The sequence below is a fragment of the Hemicordylus capensis genome, chromosome 3, assembly GCF_027244095.1.
Source record: "Hemicordylus capensis ecotype Gifberg chromosome 3, rHemCap1.1.pri, whole genome shotgun sequence".
NCBI lineage: Eukaryota > Metazoa > Chordata > Lepidosauria > Squamata > Cordylidae > Hemicordylus > Hemicordylus capensis.
Genome location: NC_069659.1, coordinates 333,921,829 through 333,943,147, shown reverse-complemented (window position 1 = coordinate 333,943,147; position 21,319 = coordinate 333,921,829). Strand labels below are relative to the sequence as shown.

At 44.6% G+C, this 21,319-nt stretch overlaps 1 protein-coding gene across 6 annotated transcripts in view; it reads left to right on the top strand.

Annotated features, from left to right (window-relative positions):
- Positions 1 to 21,319, top strand: part of WDR49 (WD repeat domain 49) — a 176,858-nt gene that overhangs the window by 8,573 nt on the left and 146,966 nt on the right. For 5 of the 6 annotated variants that reach the window (XR_008320131.1, XR_008320132.1, XM_053312038.1 and 2 more), the window contains exons 3-5: positions 14,708 to 15,148; positions 16,679 to 16,855; positions 18,600 to 18,774. Coding sequence is in view for 4 of the 6 variants with exons in the window: in XM_053312038.1 (XP_053168013.1) it covers positions 14,708 to 15,148; positions 16,679 to 16,855; positions 18,600 to 18,774 (793 nt within the window). In the remaining 2 variants the exon portion in view is untranslated. Of the gene's footprint in view, positions 1 to 14,707; positions 15,149 to 16,678; positions 16,856 to 18,599; positions 18,775 to 21,319 lie in introns of those variants that run through there. The other variant, XM_053312039.1, reaches the window with a different exon arrangement.

Below are 21,319 nucleotides of genomic sequence, written 5' to 3'. Positions count from 1 at the left end.
GACAAAGAGGGGTCACAGAGGTGGCAATCCCTTCTCACGTTTGTTTCATCTTTAAGCAGTTACATTAACTTGCACTTTGCAAAGAGAGGCTCTTTGGTTGAATTGCAAGGGGACAAATCTAATCAAAGGAGAGGTCTTGTTTCGGAGGTTTAATAGAGCAAGCAAAGGGTCATCATCTGCTGGCTGACAGATTGGTTTCAAGTCACCTACAGAGTTATTCAAGCACTTCTGTGGTAGCAAACTTTTACTGTGGGCAAAGGCGTGGTGGGGTGAGGATGGTGTGTGTGTGTGTACGCATGCTGGATTTATTTATTTATTTATTACATTTATATCCCGCTGTTCCTGGCCAGAGTCACCCAGTGAGTTTCATGGTTGAATGGGGATTCAAACTCAGGTCTTCCCAGTCCTAGTTCAACACTATAACCAATACACTATGCTGGCTTTAATTGTTTAATGTAAAACAATTACATAGGAACATAGGCCATATACCCTATATGCCATATACTGAGTCAGGCCATAGGTCCATCTAGCTCAGTATTGTTTACACAGGCTGGAAGTGGCTTCTCCAAGGTTGCAGGCAGGAGTCTCTCTCAGCCCTATCTTGGAGATGCCAGGGAAGGAACTAGGGATGGATGGTTTTATCCAGTGAGGAAAACCCAAGGGCAAGGTCTATCCCAACCCTGTGCTGACCCCATCCCTTCATCCAGTTCTTTATTATACATAGAGGAGGCAGAAGAGGTGGGGTCTCTTGTGTCAACCTGGACTCCTCCTGGAAAGAAAACCAGAAGAGTGGCCCTGCCACAATTCACCACCCAGGTGATGTCTATGTTTTCAGAGGGCCATGGCAGGGCTGGAAAGAGGGATCAGTACTGTTGGGCAGCTGTTGAGAGCCCAGGGCCCCAAGACACACTCTCCTGTGCCAATAGCTTTTGTGTGGTGGAGGCAGAGCAGCTCTGTCAGGTCCCCCCAAACAGCAGGAGTCAGTCCATGAATGGCCATTTGCCAAGGGCTCCTGAAACCCTGAGCAGGCCCTAGGCAATTGGTCCTTTGTCCCAGAAATCTTGGGTGCAACCTTCAAACTTTTGTCCTGGGTCCAAACTAACCAAATAAGGATATAAGAGCAACCTTGCTGGATCAGTCCAAGTCCAGCCTCTTGCCTCACGCAGCAGACAACCAGCTGCACCTAATGGAAGTGCATAGCTACCATGGCCAGTAGCCTTTGATAGCCCTATCCTTCCTAAATCATCATGTTAAAACTAATTGACATATTGTAGATAGAAGTCCTGTCTATATTGTAGATAAGACTTCTGCTGGCAACACCTTTTTCACCCCACTTTTTTTCTTTTGGTTACCATTTAGCCACCTAATGGCGCAGTGGGGAAATGCTTGACTAACAAACAGAAGGTTGCCAGTTCAAATCCCCACTGGTATGTTTCCCAGACCGGGCAGCAGCGATAGAGGAAGATGCTGAAAGGCATCATCTCATACTGCACGGAAGGAGGCAATGGTAAACCCTTCCTGTATTCTACCAAAGAACACCACAGGGCTGTGCGGGCACCAGGAGTCGAAATCGACTTGATGACACACTTTACCTTTACCTTTAGTCGGAGGAAGACCTCTGTGAACCTTGAAAGCTGCCTTGTTGCTTTGTGCTTTTTGCATTTGGTCGAATGGTTTTTCTGCCTGGATTTCTGTTAGATGTTACAGTCAAAGCTGTTCATGATCTTCCTTCCCCTCTCCTCATATGCATGCCTGAGGTTGGCTTGTTCCGTCAATTGCTTTATCTGTACCGCTGTGAAGTCCCAGCATGTACACATCCTGAAAACAAAAACTCTCAGGCAGATGAATTCTGAGACTTGGGAGCGTGATCGACAGTCCCATTGGCTGACTAAAAGGCCCTCACTGTTCATACGTGGGTGGATGCAGAAGTACTTCACTTGTTGATGACAGCTACTGCCAGCAAGGGCAGAATGGAGGACGGAGAGCAGAATGTTCTTTTGAGAGGTCTGATTTACTGTTTGCAGGCACTTTTCTCTCTCTCTCACTCTCTCTTTTTAAATATCAGCTGAAGAGGTGGCACGTTGCTCCCTGTGTAAAGGCGTCACACTTCTTTTGTCCCGATTCAAGTCACCAAAACTCATTTCTATCAACTAGGGTGCTGACTCTTAGGTGCTGTTGAGCCTTTAATAGTTAAACAAGGTGGCAGAGGAACATGGGAAGCTGCCTTATACTGAGTCAGACCATTGGTCCATCTAGCTCAGTACTGTCTACACAGACTGGCAAAGGCTTTTCCAAGGTTGGAGGCAGAAGTCTCTCTCAGCCCTATCTTGGAGATGCCAGGGAGGGAACTTGGAACCTTCTATTCTTCCTAGAGTGGCTCCATCTCCTAAGGGGAATGTCTTACAGCACTCACAGGTAGTCTCCCATTCAAATGCAAACCAGGGTTAGCAAAGGGGATAATTAATGCTTGCTACCGCAAGACAACCTAATGGCGCAGTGGGGAAATGACTTGACTAGCAAGCCAGAGGTTGCCGGTTCGAATCCCCGCTGGTATGTTTCCCAGACTATGGGCAACACCTGTATCGGGCAGCAGCAATATAGGAAAATGCTGAAAGGCATCATCTCATACGAGATGGCAATGGTAAACCGCTCCTGAATTCTACCAAAAACAACCACAGGGCTCTGTGATCGCCAGGAGTCAACACCGACTCAACAGCACACTTTACTTTACCACAAGTCCAGCTCTCTTTTCCACAGGAGCCTAGTGCAATTTATGGCTCATGCTGAGAAACAAATAGGGCCAAACCGACCACACAAACCTCCTACTGGTCTCTTGATAGACTGGAATAGGCACTTGGTGCCCCATGTGGATTGAAATAACATTCCTTTTTTATAGGCCAGTTCCTCTGTCTTGGAGGCAGCAGTCATTTTCAATGCCAAGGCTTCATAAACATCAACCAAGATGTCTGCTTGGCTCCTTATAATTCCCAAAGAAAATTTCATTTCTAGACTCAGCCTAAAGACTTCATAAATGGAGTCTCAGAGCCAAATTACATATTGTGCTAGCTGGTAGGATTCTGGCCTATATATATTTCAGATCGATCGGGGAGTGTCAGATTTTTGAATGCTTCTCCATGTGAAAAACCTTCCAGCATATAGCACAGTAACTCACAATGGAAAGAATATCCCTAAACATTTCTCTTTGATGTATTCATTTGTTACATGTGGGGGGATTTTAAAATGCCATCTCCCACCATGGGTGTCCTCAGGGTGGGGACAGGAGAGTAGTTGCCCCCCTGGATTCAGAGCTGGATTTGATTTCTATTTATATACGAGGATGTATATATTTTATACATACCACACACACCCCCAGCACTACAACATTTCCTGCAAAATGTGTCATAGGGACATAGGAAACTGCCATATACTGAGTCAGACCATTGGTCTATCTAGCTCAGTATTGTCTTCACAGACTGGCAGTGGCTTCTCCAAGGATGCAGGCAGGAATCTCTCTCAGCCCTATCTTGGAGATGCTGCCAGGGAGGGAACTTGGAACCTTCTGCTCTTCCCAGAGCAGCTCCATCCCTTAAGGGGAATATCTTACAGTGCCCAAACTTCTAGTCTCCCATTCATATGCAACCAGGTCAGACCCTGCTTAGCTAAGGGGACAAGTCATGCTTGCTACCACAAGACCAGCTCTCCCATCTACAAGCGTAAGTGCTATTGTTCAAAACTCATCAGCCTCACTCTGCATAATGTGGGCTTGCAGCTATTCAAGGATAGAGTAAGATACTGTGGGTGCAAACAGTGAGCAACAAGGAAGGAAGTATAAAGACTAGGAAAATCTGTCTATGCAACAATGGATTGAGTTTGTATTTGTTTATCATTTGTTGTCTACTGCCTTGGGGTCCCAGGATGAAGGACAGGATATACAGTGAGTCCTCCCTTGCTAACCATGAGGGTTCCATTCCAGGAAAACCTTGCAGCTGGTGAATTTGCGGTAGATGAATAATTGAAATCAATGGCCAACAGGGGGTTCGGGGAATCACAATTGAGAAGGGACCGCAAAATGCAGTAAAAAATATGGGGGGAATCCCCCAAATCACCAGGAATGAGTAAGAGGAGTGGAGGCCCCCCGCAAATGACCCCGACCCCTGAAAATAACCCCCCCCAAATTGTGAAACCCCCATTGGGAAAAAATCTCACCAAGCTGCAGCTACTCAGGTCATGGTTGGTGAGACCTGCCACAATTTCCCGGTCGCAGATACTCAAAACCACGACTGAGAAGCCCGCAGTTGGCAAGGGATGACGGTAAATGATGATGATGATGATGATGATAATAATAATAATAATAAATAATTTTAAAAAAAGAAGAAGCAAACTGCCTGGGAGCACTGGGGAATCCTTTTTCCTGGAAGACAGCAAGATAAAGTAAGACACACATCTGAGGGGTAGGTGTGGGTGACTACTCAGCTCTCAGAGGGTTTGTGAACACAAAAAACAGTTTCCATAAGGAGAGCTGTTTACATTGATTCTGCATGGATGGCGACAGTTTCCTTATGGTGACTGGTGAGACATTAATGCAGGGCGGCACAACCTTGGCCATCCTGCTGTTTTGGGACAACAACTCCCATCACCCCCAGCCACAGTGGCCATTAGCTAGGGATTATGGGAGTTGTAGTCCAATGTCTTCAGGAGGCCCGAAGTTGTGCAGCCCTGCATTAGTGTACAGTGCACAACTGGATGCAGATCTGTATTGTGATGTGCACTGAGTATGAGATTGCTGACATGGTCCCCATTTTCATTACATGGAGAGACAGCCACCTTCTTCCTTAATGAATTTGCCCAAGCCTTAAGATCAGTTTCTGACACCCTGGGTTGTGTCCTATTGCTGTTAAGGATACAGCAGGCAGACCCAAGAGACAGGGCCTTCCCTGTGCTGGCACCAAAACTGGGGAATGACATCTCTAGCTAGGTCTAGGCATGTATTTAGACAGAAGGTGCACTTTTAGCAGGCTTTTGTTAGCAGCTGCTGCTTCTGAAGCTTTTAACTGATTTACTCCGATGCTGCTGTAAGTTCGATGGTTGGCATTTTATTATACTTGCTTAAACTGTGATGGTATAGATCCTGATATTTTCTGACATCTTTACACATTGTTAGCTACCTCGGCTATAACTTTATGGAAAAATGCAATTTAAAAATGAGCAAGGTATGCATTTCTATCGAAGGCAGTGCACAGATTCAAGACACCCTGCTGGGCTGGATGTACAATGTGGCGAAAAGCCATACCTGGATCGGAGCCCATTCTTGGTTTGTGGCTGTAGGCCTATTATCATTTCATTCCCTCTGTACTGCAGCAATAAATATTAAAGCAGTTTAATTGTCTTGAGAGTAGCCTGGAGTCCCCTGTCTAAGGAAACCCTTTCCCCCCACATCTATCCTCCTTAATACCTCACTAAAAAGTGAACAAATGGTTTAAATGCAAGGCATGGCCCAGGAGAGAGCTGTCTCATTTACATTGGTTCTAAAAAAAGTTCAGTGGGAGAAGCTGCTCCATATTAGCCCTGAGATTAGTATTACATTTGTATGGAAATGTGCAATTCTGCAGACGGAATGACCCAGGGGAGGCAGAGTGGAATATGGAGTATTTCCTGCCCTTACTTACATTCTTGTTAAATGAAGGGGTTCTTTTTTCATGTATCTGTGAATGCAAGGGCTTGATTGATTGGACACAGAGCTATTAAAAGGATTGAAGGTCTCTCCTATGATAACATATTATATGGAACCACACTTGTATCTTGTCAATGACTTAATATTGACGTTGTATCTTGTCAATGAGTATCTTGTCAATGAGTAAACCTTACTCAGGCAGTGAGGGAGATTAAGTGTTATTTAAGAACCAAGGAGTGTCGCCTAATGGTGCAGCAGGGAAGTAACTTGCCGAGGTAGCAAGAGGTTGCTTGATTGATTGGACCCAGGGCTATGGGAAACACCTATATCGGGCAGCAGTGATGTAGGAACATGCTGAAATGCATCATCTCATACTGTGCAAGAGATGGCAATGGTAAACCCCTCCTGTATTCTACCAAAGAAAACCACATGGCTCTGTGGTTTCCAGGAGTTGACCCGTTCTTGATGGCACAACTTTGCCTTTAAGAGCTAAGGAGATACCCAAGCATTCAAGAAATTAGAGATGTTTTTTTAAGTGCAAGTTATTCCATTTGTTTCTGTTAAAATTTTTTGTTTGAAATGTGTTCTATTCATTCCTTAACATCATGTTCATTGTGGCTATTATTTATTTCATTTAAGAACATAACAACAGCCCTGCTGGATCTGGCACAAGGCCCATCTAGTCCAGCATCCTGTTTCACACAGTGGCTCACCAGATGCCTCTGGGGAGCCCATAGGCAAGAGGTATGTGCATGCCCTCTCTCCTGATGTTGCTCCCCTGCAACTGGTATTGAAAGGCATTGTACCTCTGAGGCTGGAGATGGCCCACAGCCACCAGACTAGTAGCCATTGTTAGACCTGTCCACCATGAATCTGTCTAAGCCCCTTTTAAAGCCATCCAAGCTGGTGACCATCACCAGCTTGTCTCTGCTACTCCTATTCATTTCTGTTTCCCACTGAATTCCATGGGAGACCCAGCTGCTCTGCCAGCTATAAATTCTCTGTTTGCCATCCAATTGGTATAAAAATATTCAGACATTCTACTTACCCCTTCAATGGATCAGACCTGCCAGTTTTCAGACATATTGGGAAAAAGGAAACCCATGTTGTTGGTGATTTAAAAACAAAAAATTATTCTAGTAATAAATAATTCCGCCTACTTTCCTTTCACTATCCCTACAACTGGACTAAATTTGGTTCAAATCGTGGTGGACCACATGTTAGATCTCTTGCACCTCAAATATTCACATGTCTGCCATCTTGGATTGGGGTGGATGACGACATTACAAACTATACCACTGAGGTGTCCCTGTGTGTCACTCACTACAACGGAACCAAATTTGGTTCAAATCAGTTAGACAGTCCACAAGTTAGCTCATTTGCACCTCAAAAGTTTGTGCATCTGCCATCTTGGATCAGGGTGGATGACATCATCACAAACTGCACCACTGAGGTGCCCCTGTGTGTCCCTATACCTGTAGCAAATTTGATTCAAATTGGTTAGGCAGTTCACAATTTAGCCCACTTCTGCCTAAAATGTTTACACATCCACCACCTTTAATTGGGGTGGATGCCATCATTACAAACTCTGCTGTTGAGGTGTCCCTACAACTGTACCTGATTTGGATCATATTGGTCCAGGTGTTGCGAAGCTGATGGGCAGGGGGAGGGGCACGGAATGCCGGGTGAATGCAGGGGGTCCCAACCTTGGTTCTCCAGATGTTGTTGGACTACAACTCCTATCACCCCAGCCACAATGGCAAAAGGCTTACTGGCATATACACATACAGGTTTATAAACCAGCATGTTATATATCTGAATTACAGATCTCTTGAATGGAATGCTAAGCACTCTGTAAATGCCAGTAATCCAGTTTAAATGAGACATTGGCAATGTGGAACCCCTGAAGGCAAGATTACATAGGAACACTGGAACATAGGAAGCTGCCATATACTGAATCAGACCATAGGGCCATCTTGCTCAGTGTTGTCTACACAGACTGGCAGTGGCTTCTCCAAGGTTGCAGGCAGGAATCTTTCTCAGCCCTAGCTTGGAGATGCCAGGGAGGGAACTTGGAACCTTCTCCTCTTCCCAGAGCAGCTCCATCCCCTGAGGGGAATATCTTACAGTTCTCACATTTCTAGTCTCCCATTCATATGCAACCAGGGCACACCCTGCTTAGCTAAGGGGACAAGTCATGTTTGCTACCACAAGACCAGCTTTCCTCTCCACTGGCCTGTTGTTGGTTGTTGGTTGTTGGTTGTTGGTTGTTGTTGTTTGTCTTTTCTTTTCTTTTCTTTTCTTTTCTTTTGTCTTTTAAATATCTGGCATCATGTTTAAACTGAGCCTTGGTATTAAATCTATCCTAGCATTAGTCTTTGAACTTGACATGGCATCCTTGTTTGGGCTCAGTTGAATAATGGAGTCTGCAGTGCTTGAAAACACATAATAGATTCTACAGAACCTGTCAGCAAGAATATTTTAAACAGGTGGACAATAGGAATCATAACAGAATCGCAACGCTTTGAAAAGCTCACAGAAGCATAGCTTCATGTCTCAAAAGCAATGATGTCAGAGAGAAGAAAATCTCTCTGGTCTATAGCTATACTTCAGATTTCTATGGATGTTTGGAAGAGATGGACAGGGAGTGAAAGATCTCAGCCAAAATCTAAAGGGCCATGTGTTGATCTACCTTGATTGCAAGGGGTATTTAAAAAAGAATTTAAAAATCTCATCCTATTCTTTGTTTGTTAAATTTCTGCCCTGCTTTATCTTATTTCAGATTGAGATGTTTAATCAGACATTAAATAACTCCATGTGGCTAACTCCATATGAACATCTGGGGCTTTTTAGTTTAGGAAAAAGGTGACTAAGGCAAGATATAATAGAGGTTTATAAAATTATGCATGCTGTGGAAAGAGTAGACAATAAGAAATTCTTCTCCCTCTCTCACAACACTAGAAGGAGAGCTGGTCTTGTGGGAGCAAGCATGACTTTCCCTCTTTGCTAAGCAGGATCTGCCCTAGTTTGCATTTGAATGGGAGACTACATGTGGGAGCACTGTAAAATATTGCCCTTAAGGGATGGGGCCGCTGTGGGAAGAGCATCTGCACACTTGCATGCAGAAGGTTCCAAGTTCCCTCCCTGGCATCTCTGGATAGGGCTGAGAGAGACTCCTGCCTGTAACCTTGGAGAAATTGCTGCCAGTCTGTGCAGACAATAGTGAGCTAGATGCACCAATGGGCTGACTCAGTATATGGCAGCTAACCATATGATCATCCCATGGAACTGATCGCCAGGAAATTTAGGACCGACAAAAGGAAAGATTTTTTTTTCCACACAGCGCATAAATAATCTATGGAATTCCCTGCCACAGAATTTGGAGATGGCCAGCAGCTTGGATGGTTTTAAGTGGGGCTTAGACAAATTTATGGAGGACAGGTCTACAAATGGCTACTAGTCTTGATGGCGATAGGATGCCACTAAATACCTGACACAGGGGAGCAACAGCAGGAGAGGCGGCATGCTTTTATCTCCTGCTTGTGGACCCCCCAGAAGCATCTAAGGGTCCTCTGTAGGAAACGGGGTGCCTTGGACCTGATTCAGCAGAGCTGTTCCTATGAACTTGTCTGGATGTTAAGATCCTGCCTTCTTTTGGTCTCTCATGATCCCAGCCCCAAGCAATGGTATGGAGCCTGACCGTGAGGAGGGGGATCAGTCCCAGTCCTGAACCCCAGTCTGAAGCCTTAGTCTGCCAGCTGGGACACCGTGGACTGGGAACCCTTTGAAGAACACATGCTGGGTCTGAGCCCAATGAACCAACCCAATGTGAACCATGCTACAAACCACACATTCCCCTAAACTTGCACACAAATGATGGCAGTGGTTCAGGAAAGACTTGATGGAACAGAGGAAAAGTGCTAGACTCCAGGGCAGAGGACTGCGACTTTACATCCCTTCTCTCCAGGTAGGGAGGTGAAATGTGGGATGGGTAGTCTCTACTCTGCAATCTGTATTCTTCTTTGCAAGGTGTTCTCACTCCGTCAAAATGTGGCTGAAGAACGTTGCTGTAGTTGAGTTGATGGCTATGCTTGCTGCTGCTAAGGGTGCTGCTGTGGCAGCTGTTGGAAAGTAATCAAGGATGGAGTCATAATTGTGTGTAAGAGAACAACTTGTGCCAATGATGTTACTGCAGAGCGGGCACTGTAGCTGGCAGTGGATTCTGGGTCAGTGATTCTTTTTTGGTCATGTTTGGGCTGTGCTTTGAAATGTGTGTTATGTGTCAGGAGGGACAGATTCCCTTTTACTGTGTGCTTCTGTCATGTTTTTCAAGGCAGGGTTGCAAAATGTGTGCATGACCATAGGGAACAATGGAGAACTTGAAACACCCCATTGTTCTCCATGAGTAGCTCCTAGGGACACCAAAGTGGGCTGGTTGGTACCGCATGATGGGTGCTACCTACCACTCAACCCACAAGAGAAATGGGCAAGCAGGCAATGAAAACAAAAATTTTAACCTTTCCCCATAGGATCCTATGGAGATCCTATCCTTCCCCATTTTTACTTATTTTATTTTATTTATTTAACATATTTTCATACTGCCCAAAACTCACATTTATTTATTTATTTATTTATTTATTTATTTATTCATTCATCTTTAAAGCACCCCCAGATTGTGTACCTGTTCCTTCCGGGGGAGCATGACCCGATCCAGACCTCATTCTACCTCCACTCTTGTTGGAGCAAATTGCTCACTGAGAGCTCTCCAGGGTGCTGAAATTCTGACTGCCTTGCCTTTTCTAACGAGTTCCTGATATTGAGACATATCCGCATACTTGGTGAGGCAAGTGGGGCAGTGACCCAAGATAGGGCTTTTTCAGAGCACTCCCTGGGGATACTCACATGTGTTTACCTCGATTTTTTTTTGGCATCAGGTGAAGACCTTCCTATGAACATAAGGAGATATTTTATACTGAGTCAGATCATTCATCGGCCCATCCAACTCATAAGGAATAGTGAGAGTATTGTCTGGCAATAGGGTTTCCACTGACTGGCAGTAGGGTTTTCTCCAGGGTTTCTTACAGGGGGTTTTCTCAGCCCTACCTGGAGATGCCATGGATTGAATCTAGGATCTTCTGCATGCCAAGCATGCTCTTTACCATAGTGCTAAAGCCCTGTCCCCTAATTACCCAGATCTTTTAGATTTGTATTTTCATTGGTGTTTTCATCCTGATATAGCTCTTTTAAAAAATGTTGCTCTTCTGTATTTGAAACATGTTTTAAAATAGGTTTTATGAATTGTTTAGTTTAGTTGTAGTTTTGACTATTATCAGCTGTTCTGGGAATCCATTTTGAGGTTCAAGAGCAGGGTTAAAAATAAAGGAGTTCATATTAAATTAATAAAGAACACACTCAATTAACACATCAAAAGTGTACCACAACAGAACGAAAATAGACAATGTGCTCATTTCAGAGGAAATTCAGAAAACAAGGGTAATACAATAGTTTTTAAACACAAGAGGTAACAGAACCAATAATCTTAAAGGTTGGACTAAAGAGTCAGGTGTTGGTGTTGTTTTTGCTGGGCATGTGAAGGCACATAGAACTGGGGAAGGTGGGCCACTCCCAGAGAAGGCATTCTATAAAACTGGCACCACGACTCCTCCACTTAATGTGTGGTTGCTGAACTTAGTTGGCGGGAATACAGAGCAAGGCCTTCAATGATCATGTCGACTAGAAGCAGTGTTTCTCAAACTTTTTGGAGTCAAGGACCGCTAAATTCTTCGTGCAGAGTTTCAAGGACCGCTACATTCTTCATGCGCAGTTTCCCGGACCAGCAGTTAGTAAAGGGGTTTCAAGTCTGTCTATCTGTCTGTCTGTCTGTCTATCTATCAGACTTCTATACTGCCCAAAACTTGCATCTCTGGGCAGTTTAGAATGAAAATAATATAAGCATTAAAATAATTAAATTTGGAATCTTTTGCAAACATGGAATATTAGGGGTTCTTAACCTTGGGTCCCTCAGTTAAACTCCCATAACCCCCAACAACAATGGCATTTGGCCATTATGACTCGGGATTATGGGAGTAGAAGTCCACCAACGTCTGGGTACCCAAGGTTGAGAACCCCTGAATCTAAAAGCCTGGGTGAACAAATTTGTCTCCAGTATGTCTGGAGTGGAGGTGCTTGTGATTACTCAATGGAGAGGGGATGCTGGGCCATTGGAAAAATTCAAAAGCTACATGGGGCCAATGAAAACAACATACAAGCAAGCCCCACTGATGCAAGAGGGAAACAGTGTTCCCTCTCAAGGCGCCTTGACCACAACAGGCAGCTGGGTTTCAATCAACCAACCTTTGGCTGCAAACAATGAGCATGCAAGAACCAGCAGCCCTTCAAGTGGCGCCCACTGCCATACTTTTTCCTCCATGCCCCCGCATCGCATACAGTTTGAAGCTGTAAAGATAGGGAATAAGATAGCTATAGGAAGATCTCAGCAGCACGTGGAGGCAAGGCACAAGAAGGGTCCCATGCCTCCGTGATACTCTTCCTCTTCCGTGCCATGTGCAAAATTGAGGAAGTGAGTGCCTTGATTTCGGGGGGGGGGTTGACTCCCAGTCAGGGACCGGCACTCAACCCTTCGGGGACCGGCAGCGGTCCAGGGACCGGTGGTTGAGAAACACTGGACTAGAGCTCCTTGAAAATTGCGTTGCTTCCCTGCCCCTGAGTAGTATTCCATGATAATATTGGCACACACGCACACATACACACACACACACACACACACACACACACACACACACACACACACACTTTCTTGTCCATTTGATATTTTTGTCTCCAGGTTGGTATGGAGTGGTTTGTTGAGTTAGCCAGATGTTTTGAGCAGGGGTGAGAACGAGATATTTTTCACATTGACCGCACATGATGACATGCCAAGCCTCATCCCCTGATATGCCCAAATCCTCTAGGTCTCACTTCTGATCCAGAAGAAAAAAATGATAAATTCTATCCCTGACCCACTCCAATCCGCCTTGAGCCTCTTTAGGAAGGGCGGTATATAAAGCAACTAACTAACAAAAAATCCCACTGGGTTCCTTCCAGCCCCATATCAGTCTATCCCACTGAGAGGGAGATATAGGAGAATATTGGAGCCAGTAGGGGGCCTAGTAGGGCAGAAGAAGGCTGCAAGATTGCAACCCTATGCATACACACTTCATCAAAATTAATAGGACTAACATTTGTGCACATGCGCATAGGATCACCATGCCTGATGCATGATACATGCATAGGATCAGCATTTGTGTGCATGTGTGACTCAAGAGGGAAGCGAGATAGCTGTGAGGCTAGGTGTGGAGGAACTGTAAATTGTAATAATAGCAAGGGACTGTTGTCAAGCTGCATTTCTTGTCAATATATAGTGGGCAGGGTGCTGAGCCCACATGCAGCATACTGGGCCCAGAGAGTCCTACTGGCAGCCCTGCCAACAAATCAACATTTCTGATGCTTAGTTTTTTTAGATGGTCTGAACCTATGTCTACACTGCTCAGTTAATGATGAATTAACCCAGTTAATGATGAATTAACTCAGTTAACTGATGAATCCCTATGTATAACCATCACTGTATTGAATTCAGGAGGCTGTTCAGTGTTTAAAAAAACAAACCCAAAACCTTACTTTAAGACACGCCCCCTGCCCCACTTAAACACCCTGAGACAGTACAGATTCCTGTTTGCTCTCTATTTTAAAAAGCGATACAGAATTTAAGCAGCAAACAGAGTATAATTGGCATTCTCAAATATTGTTTCATTAATGTGCTTCATGGAACGGTGAGATAGTGTCGAAATACTAATGGGATTTTTTTATGTGAAAATTAATTAAACCCGGTTTTCCACAAAGTTATCATGGTGTTACACTTTAGATTTCCCCTTCTCTCTGTGTATGAAGTGTAAGAACTGAAGTGTCTTTTTCTCTCTGCTATTCGGTTAACTAATTACGACAATGGATTAGGAGAAGGTGTTCTATGTCTAACAACTTTTTTCCAAATGCTGCTGCCCTCCCAACCTAATTCTTTCATTTGTTGATATGATTGAAGTCTCTCTCTCTCTCTCCCCCCCCTCTCCTCCCCACCCCCGCGCAAAGGGTGAATGAATTGTGTGATTATTAAATAGGGTAAAAAGTCTTGCTTCTTGTGGAGTGATCAAAAATCATTATTTTGACAGCTTTTCGACTGAGCATATAAAATGAGTCTGTAGGCCTCAGGTATACAGAACGTTTTTTAAAAAATCAGTTAGTTTTTAAAAGTCAGCAGTTACTTTATTGGGACCCAAGATTGAGGCCTGGGTTGCCACATGTCCATCATTTTCAGAGCTAATTAATATTTTGGAATCTCTGCCCATAATAAATAGAACATCTATGATGGGCATAGTATGTCAGTGCTTTTTGTGTGTGTGAGTCTAAGCACATGTTTTTGCAGGGCAGGAAGTGGGGAAGAGCTTCTGCAGGCAGATAAGGCTCAACCTAGGTATGATGTTGGTGATCTGTTATCGGATCACCTGTGCTCCCCCACCCCAGTTGAAAGATGACATGTGTGTATGACCCAAATTGGATCAGGGCTAGAGTGCTGGCAGATCTGCTGTGCATACAGAAGGTCCCAGGTTCAATCCCTGGCAGCAGCTCCAGTAGGGATGTTTGAGCCAGCTTACAATCGAGCCAGGTTCGCCATTGAGCCAGCCCGGTTCAGGTGGTCTGAGGTCGAACTGGGGAGCCAGTCCGAGTTCAAATCAGACTGCCCTCCAGTTTGTAGAAGTGGCTCGTGGGCTGGCTTGCGGGGTATAGTTGTAAAGGGAATGCAGCTAGAAGAGATCAGCCACCCCACAGACAGAGCTTTTAGATCAATTAGTATCTCAGACTTGATGCTTTTAAATGAAGATCATTCATATGTTCAGCTGAAAGTCACTGAGTGGCAAGTCACTGAGTGGTTAACGTCTTAACAGGTCTATAAGCATTGTCTTCTCACTGTGTACTTATTTCAAGTCCCCAGAGTTAAATGAGAACATGGGCCTGAAAAGAGAAGACTTCGTGGAGAAGATGTCTGCAGTGGTCAGGCGGGGCACCAAGGAAGAATATGGTGAGCTGTTCGATAAGATAGATTTGGCTCGAGATGGTCTCATTGATTGGAACAAATTGACCTCATTTGTGCTTCTTGAGTTGTATGAGACTGATGAACGAGCCAAAAGGTTGGTCATCCCCCAGTGGAAGGACCTCCATCTTCTCCCACTGATCCATAAAGATGCTGTTCAAAATGTAACCTCTTTGAAAAGCCCCATTGGCTACCTGACTGTGGGTCGGAGTGGATTGATTGGCATCTGGGGAGAGAGTTTGAAGTTACAGAGGACTCTCCAGATCACTACAGAAGGTGTCAAGCCAAAAGACCTCTGGGTGACCTGTCTGGTTGTACTACCGAATGTTAACAAGGTATGTAGATGTGTTAACTAAGATGGGGGCAAGGTAGAGGTTTAGAACATGATGCTTAGTGCTGAAACTGCGTACAGAGAATATTTTCTTTCTTTTTCATAATACAAGATTATCCAGCGATATCAGCTGGCCATAGATTTAGGATAGATCAATGTACTTGTTCACATAATGTAATTTTTTTGTGCTCTGAGTGCAATTTCTTGCAGAAAAATGGGATTGAAATAAAAATGATAATGATTATAATAATGGGTTTAATCCAAAGCAAGTTAGTCACGACTAAGCACAACTGAAATCAATGAGGCAAGTTATTTGCGTAGCTTAACCCCCCATCATTTCATTCCTATTCATTGGTGGAAGGACCACAGCTAAGTGGAAGAGCATCTGTATCTCTAGCAGCACTCCTCCTCCAAACAGAGGATAGATGGATATTAGTCTACAGCTTCCATCATACCTGATTATTGGCCATTGTGGCCAGGGATGATGGGAATTGTAGTCCAAATTCAGCTGGAGGGCTTAAGTTGTGCAGCCTGGATATAGACAATACTGTACTAAGCTAGATGAACCAATGTATAAGGCAGCTTCATGTGTTCCTATGGTTTAGTCCTCTTTGGAAACAACAACTGTGAACTAATTCTATTGTCTACATTGCAAAAGACAGTTTCCTCATTCCAAAAGCATACAATTTAAATTCAGGTGGGGCGAAGGTAATAAGGGAGGAACAAAACAAGTGCAGTTACACATACTTCCAGCTTTGTGTTAGGCAAAAGGAAATAAGGGATTGAGTCAAAAGGGGACGAGGCTGTAGCTGAGTGGCAGGACACCTGCTTTGAATGCAGGAGGTCCCAGGTTGAGTCCATGGAGGCATCTCCAGGTAGGACTGGGAAAGATTCTTGCCTGAAACTTTGGAGAACTGAGGCCAGTCAGTGTAGACAATACTGAGCTATATGGACCAATGTTCTGATGGCAGTTTCCTATATACCTTCCGTGTTCCAAAGCTTGATGAAAGAGGCAGTGATTGAGGTGAGACTTGAAGGAAGAGATGGAGAGTTCTGTATATGTTCTGAGACGGAGTTGGAGACCTCAAGAGTGACCTGGGAGGCTGTTGTATCCTATCTTTTGTTGTTTGGATGTTTGTCCCATGTTTGTCCCAGTGGGGATGCCATAGAGTGCAACTGGGGTGGGAGATGGAAGGGAGGAGAAGGAGAAGGAGAACATGGAGTTGTTGCTGAATAAGATTTTAGATAAATCTACATCAGGCCTGCTCAACTTCGGCCCGCCTGCAGATGTTGGCTTACAGCTCCCATAATCCCTGTCTATTGGCCACTGTGGCTAGGGATTATGGGAGTTGTAGTCCAAAAACAGCTGGGGGGCCTAAGTTGAGCAGGCCTGATCTACATGAATTTTCTTTGTGTGTATGAAGGAAGCAGTGATAAAATAGAGGCTCTTTAAGAGAGCTGGATAACCTCAGGTGGCTCGGCAGAACTGGAGGAGTGTTCTTCTTTTCCATATTGTCCTTGTTTTAAAACCTAGGTAGCTGTTGCATTTACAAGCAAGGAGATCTATTTTGCTGAGCTGAATTCCAAGCAAGGATTCTCTTGTCAGTACAAACTTCAAGGCCTGGAAGGAACAGTGATATGCATGGACTACTGGTACAACCCTCATGATGGAAATGAAGCCATTCTGACACTGGGGGATGTCTGTGGACAGGTGAGTTCAAGAATAATAATTATTATGATCAATAATTTTGCAATAGATATTATTTACAGTATAAATAAAATTATATTATTTATAAAATGTCTCTCCTTTTTTCTCTTGAAGGTGGAAAAAAATTATATGTGGCAAGGCTAGGGGTGGGACAGAATCAAACAACAATTTTATTTATTTATTTATTTATATTTTTTACATTTATATCCCGCTCTTCCTCCGAGGAGCCCAGAGCGGTGTACATGTTTATCTTTATCCTCACAACAACCCTGTGAGGTAGGTTAGGCTGAGAGATACATGACTGGCCAAGAGTCACCCAGTGAGTTTCATGGTTGAATGAGGATTTTAACTCAGGTCTTCCTGGTCCTAGTCCAACACTCTAACCACTACGCTATGCTGGCTCAACATAGTCTTACAAGAGTCTAAAATAAAGACCACTTTTCATAGTCACAGGGTACTTTTGCTGACAGGTTCAACAGTAATATAACTATTCAAGGCAGCTGTTTCACATGACCAAAGCTTAAGCTGACAGTCACAAATGCCACATATTTTACAAATATGTTGGCAATCAAGGGAAGTGCCATAAATACAAGCCACAGGAGCCTCAAAGGAAAGCAAGAGGGAGCCAGTGCAGAAATGTAAGGAAAGGAACGACATAAAATGACATCACATTTTAGGGAGTGCCCATAACTCAGAGATTCTCCCATTCCAGGTTGGGGGCCATAGAGTCTTTCTGGCCAGTCACATCAAGGAATAAGTGATCAGCACCATGGATAGCATCCGGTGGGCCACGAAGCTGACTGTGCTGCTCCAGCATTGATTTTGAGTCAATAGAGGGTTAAAGTCATCCTGCAGAGTGAGGGGTATAGAGGAAGTTTCACTTTCTTGGAGGGAACCAGCTTGAGCATTAAAGAGCCCACATTCCATTATGCAGGCATTTTTCCAGCAGGACTGGAAGGGCTCCCACTGTTGCTGCACTTGGCAGGATGGTAAAGGAGGGTCCACTTGAGCTGCAGGTGGCTCTGAGCAGTAGCTGGCAAAAACCACCTCCCGAGACTCCAGGAATCAAGCCTTTGGGGCTCTTCCTCCCCCTCCATCGAAGTCTCTAGTGACTGGCTCAGTTGTCCAGTCCTCTGGCTCTTCGGAGCTTTTCTCTGCTGGGGTGCATGGCCCAGGGTCCAGGGCCACGATGTTGCTAGAACACATACTTTGCATATAGAAAGCTTCAGGTTATAGTCGATCACTATCAGGCAGCTTCCTCATATGTTCAACGATGCTTCAGAAGTGCAGGTCTAGGGAGATTTTTCTCCTGCCGTTGAGATAAAAGTCAATTCATCTCAATTGCACTTCATTACTCATTCATATTCCTGAGTCACAAAAAAACCCTCCTCCTAGCTGCCCAGAGCATAGCTCCCTTCATTTGCCTTTAGATTGGGCCACCTTCCTCTTTGTCATGTTCAGAATCTTGCCAAGTGTCTCCATAATGCCAAGCTATACATATTTAAGTTGTTTTCATTGTCCTCTCCTAGGCAAATCCCTGCAGCCTCATTAACAAAAATAGCCACAGCAGTGGCCATGAAATTTAAATGCCTGTAAGTTATGGATTTATAACAAAGGAGAGACTTTGTGTGATATTCAGGCTATCTCCTTCAGTAATGGGTTGCTTTGAAATGTTGAGAATGGTAAAAAAGAAAGCAAGCAAGAAAGAAAACCTTTTTTTAAAAAAAACTAATTCTATTCCTTCCAGGTTCAAGCAATTGCCTTCAACACAGCCCTGATCTCATTGTTTGAACGACCTTCGAGTTCGCCTGAAGACGAAAATGTGACAATGACAATTAAATGGCAGGAGCTGGTCTCTGGATATCACAAATGCTGCTGCATTCTAAGGCACAAACTTCATGATAAAGAATGGGTTAGACAAGGTAGTGGATCTGGGCTGTTGCCCAGGGCACCTACTTGAAGGGGACACTAAGCTGAGCTTGGGTGGCTCACTGTTTAAGTGTACTGTTTAGGAAAAACACTGATAAACTGACCATGGGCAGGTGGGGGAGGCATCAAAGTCACTTCTCTGGCACTATTTCCTCTTAGGGAAGAAATCCCTGTGGATCTGTGAAATAATACATGAGGTTCCTTTAAGTCATGACACCAGTTTTGGGCATGCATTGGAAAACAGAATGATGACATCCTGCTTTTAGGGTTCTTGGGATCAAGAAGTCACCCTAGAGTTCATAATCCCAATGGCTGCTGTTCACACATCCTGTATCAGTGTTCTTCATTGTAATGGTCCCCATCAGTGTGGCTCCCTACCTTACTGGGCCGGTGTGAAGCTTTGGCAAAAGCTGAATTCTCTATGCGATCCCCCTGGTGCCATGTGGAGGCAACCACTCCTATTGTGCAGTTCTGTGCTTTGCCCAGCACTGGGTGGGGGCTACTTTAAGGGAAACAGAGCCCTCTGCACCATCTTGGAAGGTGTGCACAGAGTGTTGGGAAGTGTAGCCCTTTCTAGTGCTTTCCTTCTAGTGCTATTAAGAGAGGATTCCATCTCTCTTAACAAGCCCTTCCAGCACTGAGAAAAGCACAGTATTGTGTAGAAGAGGTCAGCAAACTGGGGAAATGGCTCTCCTGTGGAAGTTTTGTTCTTTTTTTTTTTTTTTTTTGCCAAAGAGGCCCATGCTTGAAAAATGGTGAAGATCCCTGTCCTGTGTAGCCCTGTAGTTTCTCAATCCCCAATATAATTGTCTTTATTTGCCCTCCTTCCTTCCTGTGTCTTAGCGCCACTGTGCTGGAGTGTGCAAGTTCTAAGTGAAGGTGAAATCTCCTCTGCAAGCCTGAATGTTCCTCCTTCTTACACGATGGAGGAGGGTATGACTTCTATGCAACCTTGAGCCCCAGCATATTTCAGAAATTGAGTATTGGCTTGAATGCCCTGTACCACAAAATCTGACTTCCTTTCAGCGGCTTTTATAGTCTCTTTAACAGCACCCTCTTAAGTGCTTTAAAGTGCATTGAGTTTTTACATCAAAACTCGATGATGATGATGATAATGTTTCTGAAATCTAAGCCCATGTCACATCTCACGAAGGCCAGCTCTTTAATTTTAAAAACGATAAAGCATTTTGCATGCATGGCATAACCCTTCAGGCCTGGATAATTAATGGGCCTCTGGGCCTGCTGGGAGGAATATCTCCCTTTCCTGGCACAAAAGGGTTCTGATTAATACAAAATGCAACCTTGCATGTCAATGTTGGGGTTGCCAGGTTGCAGCCTGGAGATCAGCTCTGCACCTTTAAATGACATAATGCAATGGATGAGGGAGCCACAGGGTTTTTTTTTTTTTTTTTGTTGTTGTTCTTCTGTTGTCCATTTCCCTCTTCTATATTGTCAGAATGAGCCTGTGCCCAGATCCAGAACCACAGGAGTATGTACAAGGAGTCAGCATACCCTGACAACCTGAGATTGCCATCCAGAATATGCCCCACCTAGGGAGACTGCAGAGATGGGAGACCTTTTGAGAGCAGGTCTTATGGTAGTGATCATCAATTGTCCTCTGCTAAGCAGAGTCTGCCCTGGCTTACATTTGGATGGATGACTGCATGTGAGTGCTGTCTGCTGTAAGAGATTCCCCTTCGGAGATGGGGCTGTGGCTCAATGATACAGCATCTACTTATTTGCAGAAGGTCCCAGATTCACTGCCTGGCATCTCCAGGTAGGGCTGGGAGAGACTCCTGCCTAAAACCTTGGGGAGCCACTGCCAGTGAGTGTAGGCCAGGGGTTCCCAATGGGGGTTACTTGAAGTAGGGTTGCCATACCCCACAGAATTTAGGGTAGCCCCCAGATTTTGGCTCCTCCACCCAGCTGCTAAATGCCACCCGGATCTGCACCAATTTCAAATGCGCTGCCCAGATTGCCCGGATTTTACTCTGGATCTGATCACACGGGAGGGCAGAGAAGGAGGGGAAAGTATGCAAATCTGTCAAATAAATAAATAAATAAATAAATAAATAAATAAATAAATAAATGCAAATTAGTTGTTGCATATTTTGCATATTATGCAAATTAGGCCACCCGGAATATGGCAACCCTACTTGAAGGGCTCCCAGGGGTACTCTGAGCCCTGCTGCCTCCCCATGTTGCAGCTGTGCTATTTGTTCCACATCCAAGGATAGCTGGCTTGAAGCCAATGCATTTTTAGCAATGTGTCTGCTGCAGGAGGAGAGGAAGGAGGCTGAACATCCTCCTCCTCTGCTCCTGATTGACTGTCTACATGCTGAAGCTCAGGGTACCTTTCTCCTCAGCCTGACAGACAGGCTTTGGAAAATTAGCATGGACGACTTCCAGTGAAAGTATCAATGGGAGTACTCACAAGTAACTTTAAGCCCTCTTTGGACATTATAAAACATGAGCATCACTCATGCTTACAGTGCGGAAAGGGGAAGGAAGTCCTCCCTCCCCCCCACTATCACTCAC